We start from the raw sequence: 18,358 nt of genomic DNA, 5'->3' as shown, positions 1-18,358 counted from the left end.
ATAATACAGACAAGCCATAAACATATGCAAATATATTTTATTCATTCATGAATGATCATGAAGTCAACTTGATTATAATCTGTATATACACATGTAAATCTAGAATTGTCTTTTTACAGCTTGATAATAACTGAACTTAATGAATTTTGAAAAGTCTAGTTCTCAAAGTATGTCACATTCTATGTTTGTTATAGACACAACATTTATCTGACTTTGTCACATTCTATGTTCATTATAGACACATTGTTTAGGTGGCTTTATTCTATTCTGTTCCTAGGTTCACTTTATTCATTTAAATTTTGAAAACAATTGCTGCAGTTTGATACCATCATGGACAGTATATTCTAAGCACTATCTCAACATTAAGAGATGTTTGGATAAGGGCAGTCTAGGGAGAAAAAGGAATATTCTTAAATCCACTAGTTCCAGTTATATGAATGAACATCAAAGCTTTGGAATTGCCAATGTGAAAAACTGGATCAATTCATTTTTTGTCTCAGTTTCAATATCATTCTGAAAATAACAAACAAGAAATTTTGTGCCTTGGCTGGTTTCTTGACATTAAAGATATGATAATTTGGAAAGAAATCCAGATTTGGTGGCAACATCCTTATATGCTCTAAGATGGTATTTCCATGCAGTGGCAAGTTGTTCAATGACTATGAAAAATACTTCAGTTCTGAACTTATCACTGGCTGATAAAATGGTACCTTCTGCATCTCCATCCTCATGGTGATGACTGTGTGTCCAGATACACTTTTAAACTGAACTATATTCAGTATGACCACACAATTCAGCACCTTGATTTTCAAAGTCATCAAACCTTGTTCTCTGATATCCATCTTTTTAAGTTATTTAAGGTTAAATTAAGTAAAATAAATGCTAATAGAAATTTTTCACAAGGCATGTTTGCAAGTAGCTTGTGCATAATTTAATTCAAGAGCACATGAGCTGCATGTTTTCCAGTGATTTATGACTTACAATGATCCTAATAGTGTTTCGACATGGTTCCAAGGGCAATAAAATAAATTTTAAAATTTAAGTATAAATAGATGTATATTGTTACAAGTTTATAACTATTTAGGGTAAACAAATGTATTTTCCTGTATTAATGTGAAGTAATTCTAGAAAGTAAAAAGGAGTTATTTATTTTTTGGTGATGATGAGGTCAGTCAAACTGATCAGCCCTATATAAAATTAGGGCAAAACAAAATAGGACATAAAATATAAAGTTTTACTTTTTATTTTATGAAGTTTTACTAAGGATACTTTAAAGATTGTACAGTTGAAATTTGAGACTTTTGATACAAAGGAAAATATTATCTTAACATCAATATCACTTTCTACTTGGACTAGTTTAAAAATGAACTATATATATATATATTCATGAACAAATCTTTACTAAAAATACTTCATTAAAAGACCAAGATTTTGTGTACAAATGACTTGTAACATTTGCCAATTTTTGTAAAGATATACATACTGTATTAAAAGTTACAGTATTAAAACTGTATACTAGTAAAAAATGGTTATGTGGTCAGTCTCTGGGACCAAGCTCATAATGTAAGAATTAACATAAGACATTTATAAATTTCATGGTCACCAAAACTGGCCAAGTCTTAATCTGTCACTGCAAACAAACATATTAAGAAAATAAAAATTTAACTCCACTCAAAAATATCAAGAAGAATCATGTAACTTCAAAATGACTCTTAATATGAACATTACACATTCTCACAAAATCAGAACTACTTTAAGATATACTGGTTTTCATTCAGCAGACAAACAGTACTGCACCAAAGTTTGACTTGAATAAATTTATAAAGATCCTGCCAAACTTATTCAAATTATTGTTATTATTTTTTTACTTTTAATTTTATTCCCTATATTATGACTATATCACAAATCCATTGATACTTCAGCTGTATCAGAATGTAGTTCTCTTATTATGCGATAAAACAGTTTATATGCCAAAAAAATGAAATACCCAAAACTAAAAAGCTTAAGATTTGTTATAAAAATTCTATCACAAAGCTCAAAACTATCATGACTTATGACAATATATTTAGGAGAAACATGAAAAAAATGAGTAATAATAAAACAAAAACAGGTCAAGGAAGTCTAATAAAAGGTTATGAACTATTGTCATTAACTTCTAACTTAGAGGTTTATAAAACTCACCAAGAGATTTGAAAGGTCTACATCAAGCTAACTAACATATTTAAACTAAAAACACAAACTGTGTAAGAAAAAAGTGGAATTCAAGCTAGTTCCAGCAAATCTTTGATGTGTTGTGAAAAAAATATTACTTCTTTTAACCAAAATATTGTTTTTGGATAAAACAAGTAATATTTTTTAAAGCCTTTCTAGTTTTCAATAAACACAACATTTCATTCAGTTTAGTTTGCATCCTAACTTAGATACAATTGAGCTAGTAATCATGACATTATTAGATCTAAACTATTCATAAAAGCAATCTCAGTATCTAGAAACTTCATGCATTTCATAAACATGGAAGCTCAGTATACATGACTGGAGATCGAAGAAAGCTCGACTGATTAAGTAAAACCATTTACACCACTCACATTTAGTGCTGTGTCTGCTAATCAGTAAGTTCGTCAAAAATATATGAATCAAATATTTAATTATTCTGTATTAGGCTTACAGTAGTTTTGGAATTTTTAATCAAAAGTTCTGTATATGAAGTTATGCCCGTAAGTGAATATGGTTGAGACAAACACTGAAAAAGTAGAGGAAAAAAGTCACTGTTAGGTGGAAAGGATCTCATTATTTTTACGAAATAATCAAGGCGCAGATAGCCTAGTTACTTTGCGCCATAAAACGCCATACCAACCAACCAAATAATCCAAAAGAACCTGCCAAACAACAGAACAACGTTGCTATATTACGAACACTACCTAACAATGTATTACACATAACTATTAAGTTATTTAACACAGAAGAACATTATACGCATATTTAGCTTTTAAGACAATATTAACGTATCAGTATTGTTGCTAAACGACACAGACGAACAGAACATTTTCGAAGGACAACCCGCTTATCACTAAGCGCAGTACTGCTTACTAATTAAATACAAGTTATGTAGGGAGGGGTCGAGATAAATAGCTGTTGTATTTAGTCTATTACTTTACGATTCTTACAAATGACTGCTAAAGTTCAGTTATAGGTTTATTTTAGTACCTAATTAGCATTATCGGGTGTTTTACAACTTGTGAGACCCCTAGTGTTGCCTAAAAAGGTGTTGCTATTGTGGAGAACAGGGAACTAGCTACAGTGTTGATCTTATTTCTTTTCCCACACTTGTCAAACAAATATATAAAGTTTTCTCAATGGCTTTCTTACAATAAAAAAGCGTTTTAAGAGTACTTTGGAACAAAGTATACATTAGCATGTAAGCTAAAAAAATCATAATTCTATTATATATTGAAATAGCAGGGTCCCGCAAAACATCTAAGATCAAGTTAGTATATTTATTGTAAGTGCATCTTAAAATATCGATTTTTTAAAACCATACAAAAGTAGTCAAATCTGCAGGTCCACTCGTCTTAGGCCTTTATTGAATACGGCTTATATTCGAAAAATAAATAAATTAACACTATAACTTATCCAAGTTCCTCCTTTTAGTTATGGCTAAACTTTATTGTACTTACTATCAATAAACTCGCGTTATTCTTTCGTAAGTTTTTAACATTTGTTGTGAGACGAGAAAATCCACTAGATACTTTAAATAAAAGTCCAGATATAGTTTTTAAGTGAATTGTTTATTTTTGTTTAACTTCATTACAACGTTTCGTCCATTCATCTGACTATCATTGGATAACTTTCGTGTATTAAGTGATATACTTGTTTCTTTGTAATTAAGCACAACGCTACGCAATGGGCTATCTATGCTATTCTTACCATGGGTATCGAAACCCGGTTTCTAACGTTGTAAGTTCGCAACATACAGCTGTGCCACTACACGTACCTTTTGCTCCAATTTAGAAAACAGAGGGTGACACCTACGTTCTAATTTGAATTAGGTTTTAGTTAACGAATAATTAATGCTTCTTTTATTAATGTCTCCAACTGCATATTTTAAAGTTGTTAATGTTATTTGGATTAATACTAGAAATAAACGACCTTATAACACCAAAATATTTTTATTTAATTAGACACTAAATCACAAATATTTCTAAAGAAGCTGCAAAAGAAAACGTTGAGTGTCAAATTAAATAAAAACATTTTGGTGTTATAAGGTCGTTTATTTCTGGTATTAATGTCTTCTACACACCGATATGCACTACAAAAATTAAATATTTTCTGGGTGTTGATTCGTTGTGCTTTGTTCGTAAATATATGATGAGGAATCATTATATTATTTGATTCAAATGTTTATGTTGTATACCATTTCGCCTTCGTAAATGTTATCGCATCGATCGTATTTACACTTGCAGATGGTACCGTCGTTAAATTTATCAGAATAAACTTTCCTTAGATGACCTTTGATTTTGGTTCTCGACATTTGAGTGAAAGTAACTTTGCTGTTTATACCGTGTTTTTCTTATTTTTGTTTCCTGATGATTGTATAGCCACCATGATATGGTAAGACATTTTAATGTGACTGAGTTCATGCATTTTGTTTTATTCATGGAGTTCATGTCGTTTTTCCCTTTCTTTCGTTTTCTTATTACAGTTTTGTTTTGTATTTGATTAAGATTCTAATTTTGACATCGCGACTCTCTGTGGAGTCTCTTTTATGGGGGGGGGGGAGTGCCACAGAACGAGAATGCCCTTCCAAAGATAATAAGTCACGTGTCAGCGTGGTCTTTTAATAAGCTTAAGGAAACTGATTTGTTCGTTTTTAAATTTTGCACAAAGCTACACGAGGACTATCTGCGCTAGCCGCTAGCCGTCCGTAATTTGCAGTGTAAGACTAGAGGGAAGACAGTTAGTCATCACCACCCACCGTCAACTCTTGGGCTACTCTTTTACCAATGAATAGTGAGATTGACCGTCACATTATATCGTCCCCACGGCTGAAAGGGCGAGCATTTTTGGTATGACGGGAATTCGAACCCGCGACCCTCGGATTACGTAATCTGAGGGTCGCGAGTTATTGTAAAAAATTTTAACATGTTAATAATATATAGATACTCAAGAATGAAGCTAACAAAAGTTTGATATTACTAATACTTTAATTTAATATTGGTATCTTTTGCACCAAGTTGTTTTTTTTCGTCTGCTTTTAAACGTTTATTCTTGATATGCTTGTGGGCAACTTTAAATAATGATAATGTTTTTAGAAGAAAGAAAAAACATGTAAAACTATATAATTTAATTTCCAATGACTGGGGAGTCGAAAAGTCTGTAAGCTTATTTATACTTGAAGAATTACGAATACGAACGAATATGTAAAATTCTAATAGGGCTACCAGACGTACTAGTAAAACTGAGATAATCCCAATATTTAGCTTTATTTTTCTTTGTAGTGTCAGAAGAAAATAAAAGTAGTAAATTATCCAAGTTTTTTCGTACCTCAATATGAGTTTGGTATGTTAGGATTGCCATTATAAACTCTTAATTTTAACTTGGAGAATCACCTGACAAAGATAAATCATACTTTAGTGTTCTCACCCTAACCAGTCATTCGGTAACTGCAGTTTGAGGAAGTGCCCAATCGCACAAAATAAAACTAAAGGACATTTCTTTTCATTGGATGAATGTTTTTGATACTTATTTATTCATTATTATAACTAGACAATATTTTAAAATTTGTTTGTCTGTAGGTTTAATACGCGATTTACTAAATCTCATTTAGCAAATGTAAAAAGCGTGTTATTTTAATTTAAACTGTTTCATGGCCGGTACAGAAAACAAAGACCCAGTTTATCACTTTTGGAATCAGGGCACCCTAACGTTTGATCATATTTTATACACATAGAAACACCTGTTCAGCAGGTAACCCTAAACTCTAACTGCATTTTCAATACATACAAACACCTGTTCACCAGTTAAACTTGACAATTCAAACGTCACAATGATCACGTGCTGTTTGCTTTTGAATCAGAACTACGTTCAGTACTTGTAGAACTTCCAATCGCAATCTGCAGCTGACGAATAAGCACGCCCAAAGATGAAAAGATTTTGGTATGATGCATGTATGTCATTATTTGTATTTTAACATTTTATGTAATGTAAATACCACTAAATTACTTGCAGTAATTTGATCAACAGCAAGTGTTTTAACATCCCAACTATAAGATAAAAGGGGTAAGTTAGAATCCCCCCCTGTTGTTGTTTTTTCTCAGAGTATACGAATTTGTGTTTTAAATTTCGCGCAAAGGTACACGATGGCTATCCGCTCTAGCCGTCCCTAATTTAGCAGTGAAAGACTAGAGGAAAAGCAGCTAGTCATCATCATCCACCGCAAACTCTTGGGCTACTCTTTTACCAAAAAATAATGGGATAGACCACTTATTATTAACATTATAACGCACCCACGGCTGAAAGGGTGAGCATGTTTGATGAAACAGAGATTCGAACCCGTGACTCCGACTGAGCATACACACAACAGATTTATAATTCAGTCGTATAGATGTATAAACCTTGTTAAAATAATGTTTGTATACACATACATAAATGATATAAACATATTTAAATAATTCCAAAGTACTATAATAGGAAAATAAAATGTAGATACATCTTAAGTTCTAATTCTGCGAAAGCAAAAAATAACGATAATATTAATTTATATTTCTTATCTCCAACTTACCTCACACTTTAAAATCAAAGAAATCTGTGATTCCTATTCTGCATCTAGGAGCAGAAGACTTTCCGAAGGTTAGCAAAGAACCCATACCAACACTTGAAAATCATTGAGTTCAAACTTATAAATAATCAGTCTTTTAAAACAGGTTTCTCAAAAAATTTCAAGTTAAACATGCTGTTTTGAAGCAAGATATCCAAATCAGCTCTTGAATAAAAAGTTTCTCAGAATCAGCGTCATATCAATATATGTATGTAAATATTATTCTCTGTCTACTTTTGTATTCATTACTGTTTTACCATACGCTTCCAACTGATACTTTGAAAATAACTTCGCGTATGGTACCCGTAGAGTGCCTTTGTTTCTTCAATTTACATGGATTAGAGGCTATCGATTAGCGCATAGTCATTCCTAATTTTGAACTGATAGAAGAGAGGGAAGGAAATTAGTAAACTGCGCCTATTGTCAACTTTTGGGCTATTTATGTCTGATCAATTAGTGTGATTCGTTCTTCACTCTTGTAGTGCATCCACAACCTCAAAGTACGGAATACCACCCATAAACCTCCCCACATTTATAGTACAGACACTCTAACCATACTACACACCTGTAAGAAGCAAAGTTGACAAAGTTATGGGTGATTTTGCATTGTTTGCGATTACATACAAGGGAAGGCTTCTTCCGTCAAATGATTTAAATAAATGTTTTGGAGATAGGAATATAAACGGAAAAATCATGAAGATTTTCTTGCTTCATGTCGAATAAACTGATATAAATATCTTCCTTCTGATACTTCTTATAGAAATGACAACTGTCAACAAGCGCTAACTTTAGTAGTGTTGTTTTCTTGTGCTCAGTGAAACGACAAGGAACGGTGACATCCAGCAAAAAATTTCTCCATGATTACTTGACGAACCTGAGTGCTCTAAAGTGCTTGATGTACCCATTGTTTCAAAACCCAAACATTTTTCCCTACTGAAATAACACAGAATAAACAAATTTGGTTTTAAACGGCCCACTAGACAATTATATTGCATATGCACTATAATACGGGACATCGAGTTGACTGATTATTATTAATCACTACTTTTAGAAAATTTGAGATTGAATTGTTTCAAGTGGCATCTGCTAGAATATATTTGAACCACACACAAAAAAAAAATTCGCTTCTATGTAGGAAAGGTTATAAACTACATTGCGTAAATAATAAAATTCATCTTATAGTACTAAGTATCTGAACGATGAAGCAGCAGAGTCTTACAATGATTAATTCCCACGAGCTTGTAAGATTGATTTGGTGGCTACTAAGGTAGAGATTTGTTTATAATTTTGTATTTTCAGCCCTAAACTGTTTCTGTACTTTTTAGCATCCTTACATTGTCTTCATTTTTCAAACAATACCAATGAATATTCTATAATGAATGGCAGACATTCAGTTAGTGAAGTTAGTACTTCAGCATTCTTCAAGCTCAAATGTCACAATTTGGTGTGTAAATCATTGCAAAACATTTAACCACGGTGAGCTAGCCTTTCTGACGACAGAATCAGTATAATCACCTGAATATCTGGCTGTTATGCTACTCACCAGTTCTCTACTTCAGCGATGTATTTTGGTTAAACTTAAAACGTTAGTAGCTTTAGAAAACTTAAGTCAGGCGTTTATAAAAGCCGCTTACATTGTTATAACGGAAATTTGAAACTATGATGAGCAATGCATGGGTCAACCATTTTTTTTTCTGGCTCATTCTGTTCTCAGTAATATTTTCGTAATTTCTCACCTAAAACGACCATTCTCAAGCTGAAACTGGTTATTGGAAGATATAGACGATTCTTATGAATTAAAAAAGCAGACCAATGGAGGTGATAAGTATTTTCTTATAGCAAAGCCACATCGGACTATCTGCTTAGCCCACCGAGGGGAAGCGAAGCTCTGAATTTAGCATTGTAAATCTGTAGACATACCGCTGTACTAGCGGGGAGCAGGTGATAAGTTTGTTTGTGTTTTGAATTTCGCACAAAGCTACTCGAGGGCTATCTGTGCTAGCCATCCCTAATTTAGCAGTGTAAGACAAGAGGGAAGGCAGCTAGTCATCATCACCCACCGCCAACTCTTGGACTACTCTTTTACCAACGAATAGTGGGATTGACCGTCACATTATAACGCCCTCACGGCTGAAAGGGCGAGCATGTTTGGTGCGACCAGGATTTAAACCCGCGACCCTCGGATTACGAGTCGAACGCCTTAACACACTTGGCCATGCCGGGCCACAGGTGATAAGTAAAAGATCTACTGGTCAAGTCACTGGACGCATGGCCTATGGATTACTGTACGATTGGACTTTTTAAAAGAGGTGCTCGGAAATCGCCCTTTTCGCGCATATGACAACTTGTGAAAAGTACGCAGGAGAAGAAATGTATAGAAACAACCTTATAACGGAGTATTCTGTAACGTACACTATGCTGCAAGACCATTGTCACGATGTACTGTCATCAGACAGAATATGATCGGACATAACTATATGCAACAAGACTGTCTTGGTACTAAGATGCCCTTTTACGAATTACAATGTAGAAAAATTCCATAACTATTTTGTATACACAACGCACTCAACTCCTGTATACTCCATGAGGGACATTTTATGATTACAGAAAGGACAGTAAGTACACTACACCTTTCATGTATGATCTCTCATTCCCCTGCACCCGATTAATCGATTAAGGCTTATATAATAAGCCTGTTAAGTGTATTAAAGAATACCACATAGAATTCTCGATTAAAGAGTAAAAACCCATTACCGATAACCATGTATGTAGTTCCACACACAATCTACCTTTATTATAAATACTTACTTAAAGAGAGCATCACTGCACAAAACTTCCTCGATGTTACGGAGCTGTAATTCCTAAACGTTATTTTTCAGTCACGTCTTTTTTTTTTTTAAAAACTTGCATTCTAAACTAACACTATGCTATTTAATAAACAATTACAACGTTGCCGTAATATTATGTAGAAATTATATGAGCAACTATAGTTACGAGTTTGTAGTTTCTGGGTGGTTATATTACTGATGACACCCAAAGCAATAGGACAAAGATAGTCACTCACCATGGGATAATCCTCGATTAAAGCGTTTTCTCGGCCACAGTCTTACCCTTTTAGAAAAGAAATACTGCACTATCTTTAAAAAGTACACTTTCAGAATATATTATGGTACTAAAGTCCACGCGCCTGATCATATTTTATTACCCCATACTTAATACTCTAACCAGTGATATATTTAACAAAAAACTAAACCTTATCGTAGTCTTAAATTAAACAAGATAACTTTACTTTTAACTATTTACAATAGTGAGTGACAGCATTTTAACTTTACTTTAAACTTAAAAGAAAACAAGATACTAGTTTTTGACAAACTGCTCGTAAAATACGCTTGACATTTATCACAGTGGTCTGATCGTTACATCTTCGCAGAGACTTCCTATTCTTCTGTTCTCACATGTTCTTCCAAAGACTTTTCAATCGAACGTCATTCCTTCATTTCTCAGCGGAATGACTTGAAACTTGGTAGGTTCATACGTCCAGACACCTTTTCAACTTTTATTTCTACCTTTTTTTTTTTTTAACGTTTCACAGGATACAAGGTGAAACAACCCAAAATATGTATATTTGTAGTACTACACAGTCATATTCACAGCAATCAAGAAAACTGGTATAAATATAAATTCTCATGCGTCTAACATAACGACATACGAAAAATATTTGTCAATTTTTCAGTCTTTTTATGGAAACTAGAGTTCACAACAACACAATTTTTGGGGTTTTGGTCAGTTATTCGTCCGTATTTTGACAATTTACATGACATTTGGTACAAAGACATGTTTTTCAGGTCACAAACAGAGATACGGACAATTTTGGAATTTTTGTCCTTTGCTCAATTTTTCAGCAAGGAAAGCACAATTTATGATTTTCGTGAACTATTCATGTTTACGTCAACTAACTTACAAAGATACCTTCTTCCAGGTCCAAAGGAGTGATATAGAGTTTTGGTTTTTTTTCACGATTTATCTGCTGTGAAAACTTGCACGTTGGGACTGCGGGGCAGAGACACGTTTCACTCGCCTGCTTATGTTAGCCTCTTTAGTTATACTTTACATTTATTTTATTAAAACAAAAATGGTCCTGCTTATATTTCAATAGTTTTTAAAATGCTTTCTACTTTATCAGCTACTGAATTCAGCTTAAGTCAAATGGTCGAAAATAGCCTGTGTGACTTTCAACCCATAATAGTTGTTTGTTTGTTTGTTTGAAATTAACCAGAAATATACAAAATGGGCTATCTGTGCTGCCTATCACGGGTACCGAAACCAGGTTTCCAGCATTGTAAGTACGAACACATGCCGCTGTGCCACTGGGGGGATGACGTGTAATAACCAACACCAGCTCCCCCATCTCGCATTCCCCTTTTAATGCATTTTCACACACACACACACACACACACAAATGTTGCTTTTTAAATAAACATCTTTCGGCCATCGCAGTGTTCTAATTTTGTCTGTAGACGATAGCTTTATTGCCAGAACTCATGCATCCGCTTTAAAGGAAATCTTCAACGAGAAGAACGCCATTTTGAACTCCAACTACCTGAAGCATCACTAAAAAATGTGAGCAACAAGGGTCCTCATCTCAAGAATCGTTGTGTTCTACTTACTTTTACATCCTATGACTGGTTACTTTAACTCAATTTAAAATTGTAAATATATAACTTAGAGTTGCATCAGTATTTATGTCTAGTTTCTGTGTGTCCGTAAACAGCGTAAAAAAATATCGTTTACGGGTGTACAGTTTTCGCTAGTACAGCAGTAAGTCTACGGATTTACAACGCTAAAATCAGGGGTTCGATTTCCCTCGGTGGGCTCAGCAGATAACCCGATGTGGTTTTGCTGTAAGAAAAACACAAACACACACACACACCGTTTTCGCGTAAAGTAACACGACGGTTATCTGCGCTAGTCGTCCCTAATTTAGCAGTAAAAGACTAGAGAGAAGGAAGTTAGTCATCATCACCCATCACCAACTCTTGAGCTACTCTTTTATCAACGAATACTTGGATTGATTATAACATTATAACGTCCCCACGGATGAAAATACGAGCATGTTTGGTGGAACGGGGATTTGAACCCGTGACCCTCAGACTACGAATCGAGTGCCGTAACCACAGGGCCATTCCGCGCAAGCGATGTTAGAGAACAAGGGGGTCTTGAACCTCTGCTTTAATAGCTGCCATATTTCCATTAAATCAATAAAGATAGATTACACTAGGCACGAATCATCAAGGCGGTAAGATACAGGTACATCAGGCGTTACAACACGCTCGAAATGAAATGTTAATAAATGTAATAATTTTAGATATCCTAATGCTTGTATGTAACAAACTGTGTGACTGCTTGTGCTAAGCTTAACCTGGAAGATAAGGTAAACTGAATGACTTGTGACTTTGCACAATATAAAGTCAAGTTTATTCACTGATTGGTCTCGGTATTTTTTAATAATTTTTATTAATTATATATGTACGTATATGAATATGAACTTTAAATCCATAACCAGGCTGTAAAAAAATCATATGTATCATTACGTTAAAAATTTTCATTTTACAATATATATATACACATACATGCATATATACTGATTAATCATCGCGTCTCCCCACAAGTTGATTTTATGAAGGAATATTTGGAATCCCTGAAAACCTTCACTGTTATCCATGCTTTATCAAACGAGGGAGGAGGGTCATTATACTACAACAGCTTGTTCAACGCCCGAAAGAACGACACTGCAACAACTACGAAAAAAATCAATTACGGTGGAAACTGAAACGGAATTTTACGTTTACACAGAACAGACTGTCGTACCTATACTAAATACTATACAAATTATTTTTTATTAAGACTGGAATGTGTTCTAGATATGGCCTCACACATTTTGAAACAATCACCTTCTCTGATGTTTAACCTAAAAACTGATTCAGCAAACAACAATTTTCACGACTGGTGGTAAGAATAAAATCTTTGGGGGGGCGGTTTTCAGAAAACATTCTAGCATGCCAGCTTCGTCTGGGTTATCTTCACACACGAAGGTTTTGGCAAATAAGATATTCTTTTTAGAAACTAATAACCATTGACATTCAAGGTATAGCTTTATGGTTGCAATACGACTAATTTTAATTTTAATAAATAAATGAATGAATACAGAATTAATTTTCTGATAAAGTAGTAGTTATTAGTCGATAACAAGTAATTCCTATCAAACTGTTACTGTAAAAACGTTCTTTATCTGTTGCAAGTGAATAAATGGTTCATTAGTATATATAATACAGATTTCTTACAACTGTATATCGCAGGGTTGAAACAAAATGTAGTGTTTATTACTTTTTACTTAACATAAATTTTCTGGGTAGACAAGCAGATGAAAATATTCAAAAGTTTTGCAACAGTGTGTGAAAAAATTAAAAGAACTGGTTTGTCACTCTAGGACCACTTGCTATAGTGTAAACCTAGTCATATTACACCTTGACATTTTTTTATATACTTACATGATTTAATATTATTAGTATCACAATGTACTACTGCACCAAACCTAAATCTGTAAATGCTTACTACCATTATAAGTAACAGAAACATATGGACACAGAGGAGGTATGTTTATTTCAATTTTTTTATTGTGTAAAAACTATCTGCTTTAGCAGTTTGTTTTGAGTAACATACCTTCTAGGGTTCAGCAACCATGCTTCCTAGTAGATGTCAGTAACCTTGAATGTACCACTTGACAAAGAAAAATTCCAAATCACTTGTAATTAAATGAGAGGTTAAGAATAGTTGTTTTACAGAAGAAACTACAGTGAGCACCTAAAACACTAGAATCTTAAAAGTGACTGATTCTTGTGGAACAACCAAGGAACAGGTTAAATTATAATACTGAGTTTTGTAATCATGACCTCTGGCCTATTTCTAGCAACATGTTAATTTTTAATGACTATTTTAACAAAGTTGTATTTAAAGGATATCAGAAAGTTTATACCATATGCTTACATATTACATGCACTAAGTAAAATGATAGAAAAGTATTACCCCTTATTAACTTATGGGTAAAGCTTTACAAACATTCATTTCCTTACATTTACATAAATCTCAAATAAATACAACTGTATAATTTTCAACTGAATTGACTATTGAGAGGTTGAATGACATTAAAAAGTTGTTTGAAAGAACTAATTTGTACAGGTTCCTTCTGTACATTGAATTTTGTAAACTTTTAATATTTAACACTTTGGTTTTACACACACAGTCAGAATACTTGCCTTGTTTGTTTGTTGTTGGTTTGTTGTTTTTTTTTCAGAGGGAGTGTGGTACCAGTTAAAAGTATTTAGTTCTCAATTTCTGAAGTCTTAATTTAGAAGAAAAAACAGTGACTTTTCATTCTATTTATTTTATTAATTAACTTATTTTTAGTTAAATATAAAGTTTACTATTACATGAAGCCAATACCTACTATTAAAAAATCAGGAAAGATCTCAACCAAGGTAAATAATTTTAAAAATGTTTCAGTACATTTTATAAACTATATCTCTATTATTATTTAATGAACATTTTAAATTTCACAAAAGTTTAGTAATTATACCTCGGAGACAATAAAAACAACAATCCTGGTATGCTCAGATATTTACAACCAGAGAAAATATCTCATTGAACTGGTTTGCATTTTGATTTCTAAAATTAGCATCAGACACTTGATTTGTTTAAAATATCCCAATGTTATAAATATATGTGCACTGAGCACAATAACACAGTAGCAACTGTTATGTGACATTTAAATTAAATCATTTTGGAAGGCTGGTTTTTAAAATATTTACTACAGATGGCTCCACAGCAGATTCTAATTATTAATATCATACCTGAACAGTAAAGATAAATTTACTTCACTTTTTGATGGTTCGAGACCCATCCGGGTTCCTTCTGTACATTGATTTTTGTAATTGTTTAATATTTAACACTTTGGTTTTGCACATTGAGTAGGAAATACTTGCCTTGTTTGATTTTTCTTTTGGGAGGGAGATGTGCGAGTGTGGTACCAGTTAAAGTATTTAGTAACACTATCTACAGTAATGCAATATGATGTATAAAGTAAAAATCTTATGTCACACAAACTTTTGATTAAAACATCTATTGATAAAAGTCTTCTATTGTTTGTATGTCAAGGCTTTCAGTTTAACATATTTTAAAAATTAACTGATGTGTAAAAGAGGGGAGATAGACATAGAATGTATAATAGTTTTTATGTATCACACACAAACTGTGACAGTTAATATTTTTAAGCTTTTGTTTTTCCTTATTTATATGAATGGTATTGGTAGGGGTATAATTAGTAATGTTTACTGATGACATTGAAATTCTTAGTTATTTCAATTTATATTGATGAAGTTGAGTTACTACAGAGTAACTTAATTTAACTGGTACATTATAGAGATATTTGGCAAATTACTTTTAGTTATAATTAGTGTACAGTAATAAGTATAGAGAAAATAATCTTGGCTTGATGGTAAATAATGCAATCAAGCCATTGTGACAAGTGCAATTTTGATAAATATAAAGCTATTGAATTTTAAGACATTTTTGCACAAATAGATTACAAGTCAACAAGGGGAAATATGTACAATATGTCTATATACCTACCACTTTTGCAAGGTAATTGCCATATAAATATTATAATTATTACTTCAGTAATAGTCTGTCTTTCCTGATAGTGCTATGGAATGCTGTGGCCCTACAAGTCTGAGCTTAGTAGTTTATAGTAAACAGCACAGACCACTAAAATGGAGAGATGGAGAAACAAACACAACAAAAAAATTCAAATGCTGGAAAAAGTGACACAAATGGCTTCCTACCATAATAACACTTGACATCAGAAATTTGAATCATGAAGAGACAAGTTAGTACTTCCAGAGTGTATAAAAAACATTGGATTAGTGCAATTTAGATGTGCAATATGGTTACAAATGAGAATGAGTTAACCATATTTACTGATTTCTGAATTCTTTGCATAGCATGTATATGTAAATAACTTAAGAAGTAAGCACTACAGAAGCTTTAGAAACCAATATTCTGGTTTAATCATTAGCAAAATACTCTCTCTCTGACAACTGCAAACTTTAGGTAGAGTTTGCTAGATGTCTGACTAAAGACCTGGATTTGATTAAATTTTTATGATACATATTGATGAAAAGATTATATTTAGCTTTAAGTGATTGTTGATTCAACTCTTTTGGAATTTTTCAATGGATTAAATAACTTACTAACACTTTGTTCAGTACTATACATTAAAAGATTTTAGTCTTGTAAAATACAGTACTCCCTTAAAAACATACATACACTGCATGATTATATTAAAATCATTTTTGTAAACAATAAAATAAGTATGTGATCTTGCCATTTGCGATAGAGTTTTTAACTGCAGTTTAAATACACATGTAGATAAAAGCTTGTATCTTGAAATCAATGCCACTGAGGAAAGAAAAACTTGCTTATTAAAAATCCATTTAATTCTAATGATTGCTACAAGATGCTATTAAGGTAAATTCATGATATAATTTTACTAAACTTAAAATATTGATAACATTGAAGTTCAAATATTATCAAAACTTACAAGACAAAACTACAGTCCATATGCAGTGAAATTATAGTAATAATCTCACGTCAGCCACATGGCAATATCAACAGGCCTTAGTTAGCATCAAGTAATTATAAGATAATATAAATATCACACACACATGTGTGTACAGACATGTAGCAAATCATTTTTAAGTCCCACTCTTACTGTTATTTCTCTAAATAATGCTTCTGTGTTCACTAAGTGTTGCTCTTTCTTTAATTACAATTATTACTTGAAGTATCATTAACATTGCAAGAATATGAAAGGACTTTCAATGTCGATGGTAGATGGTAACAAAATTTCATCCATCCAGGGTGGGAGATTCCTTTGTCCCACATGAGTATTGGTTACTTGCTCACCAGTGTTCATGAAACTGATTCTGTGTTAAACTTTATATGTGTGAAAGATCTTGGAACAGTTGTACAGCCAGGACTTAAAAATAAAATCATAGTTATGTGTAACTTTTGCAACACATTTTGTAATTTTATAAAACTAGGCATGCTAACAAAATAATATTCACCATATTTCAATGACTATGAAATAATAACAAATATATTATTACAGCTATGATTTGGACAATTTAGGAACCATCACAGAGGACTGTTTATTTCTTCAACTCTTAACATATGTGTATGCCTTCTAAAAGTGATTAGGCTTACATGCTGCATATTCGCATTTAACATGCTCCCACGCAAATGCATAAAGAAATATACTCTTATTCATAATATTCACTCCAAGAAGACTATTACATTTTAATAGTTAAATATCTAACGTATGTCTGGAAAAGCACATAATTTAAAATAAAGTCGGATTGACAATGTATCTACAAATCTAACCTTTAACAGTGTGACAAAATCGGACATTTTTATATTTTAAAGTTGAATTATAATATTGGCACAACAGTTTACAAACTATAGTACACACATCTCTATTATTTAGTTTATAATAGTACAAGCTGTATTAATAATATAGATGATCCTATCACTATTAAGGGCCTTAAAGTTTAGACTGAAGCTCTCTAACTCGAGCACCTTAAGTTTAACATCTACGACAGTAAAGCTACGAATCACCACTAAACAGACAGGTAAAAAATGAGATTACTAGTTTAACAATTAAACAGAACTAACCTTTACTTTCACCCTGACGGCTTCTCTGGTATGGTAATTAAGAATACCTGACATGACGAATGCTAGCAAACGGAATAAGACAAAGAAATAAGATACATAACTATCATATTTTGATCACATCTATAACATCCTCTTTCATTTAACAAGACACAACTTCAGTGTATATGATATTCGGAGAGCATTGTTGGCCAAGTACTGTAGTGACGTCACAGTGACCGATTTCTCTAAGCGTCCTCTGTGAGTATATTTTGGAAGCTTGACATACTCAAAACTCTTTACATATAATTCTCAAATGTTTGTTCATCCGTCCTACTCTTTATTTACCAAGACGTTTGGTTTTTAATGTGTACTGATATTATCCAAGCCTTGAAAACTGTTTAACTTTTTCAGCACTCTTTAAGTAATTTAACCTATATATATATTGTTCTATGTTATGTCGTTTGAAAAGTGTTAACTTATCGTTAGGTATTTCAGCGAATTATTTGTTCCACAAAGTCAAAATACATTAGCCATGACATAATAGTCTTATTTTAACAAAATGTATTGTAATGTTGTTCTTCATGCTTTCCAGGTTTGTAGCAGTTTGGTGGTCCGCTTTCTGGCATTCTTTATCAAAAACATTTCATGTTACTCTACAGCCTTCATCTATCCACTCTTCCAGATCCCTTACTGAATGACACGTATCACATCCGCTCCCCTAGCAGTAATTTATATTATGCGAATCATTGTTAATTTTTGTCAGCTGTCGTGTACTAA

General features: G+C 32.7%; 1 protein-coding gene across 1 annotated transcript in view; it reads right to left on the bottom strand.

Annotated features, from left to right (window-relative positions):
- LOC143226481 (TBC1 domain family member 25-like) overlaps positions 1-17,828 on the bottom strand; it is a 57,235-nt gene extending 39,407 nt beyond the window's left edge. The window contains 1 exon segment of the mRNA XM_076457502.1: positions 17,603-17,828. Within this exon segment, the coding sequence (XP_076313617.1) occupies positions 17,603-17,656 (54 nt within the window). The 5' untranslated portion in view covers positions 17,657-17,828.
- Positions 17,829-18,358: the final 530 nt, after the last annotated feature.

The sequence above is a fragment of the Tachypleus tridentatus genome, chromosome 9, assembly GCF_004210375.1.
Source record: "Tachypleus tridentatus isolate NWPU-2018 chromosome 9, ASM421037v1, whole genome shotgun sequence".
Lineage (NCBI taxonomy): Eukaryota > Metazoa > Arthropoda > Merostomata > Xiphosura > Limulidae > Tachypleus > Tachypleus tridentatus.
The sequence above is the reverse complement of the archived record's forward strand: the minus strand, read 5'-3'. Positions and strand labels throughout refer to the sequence as shown.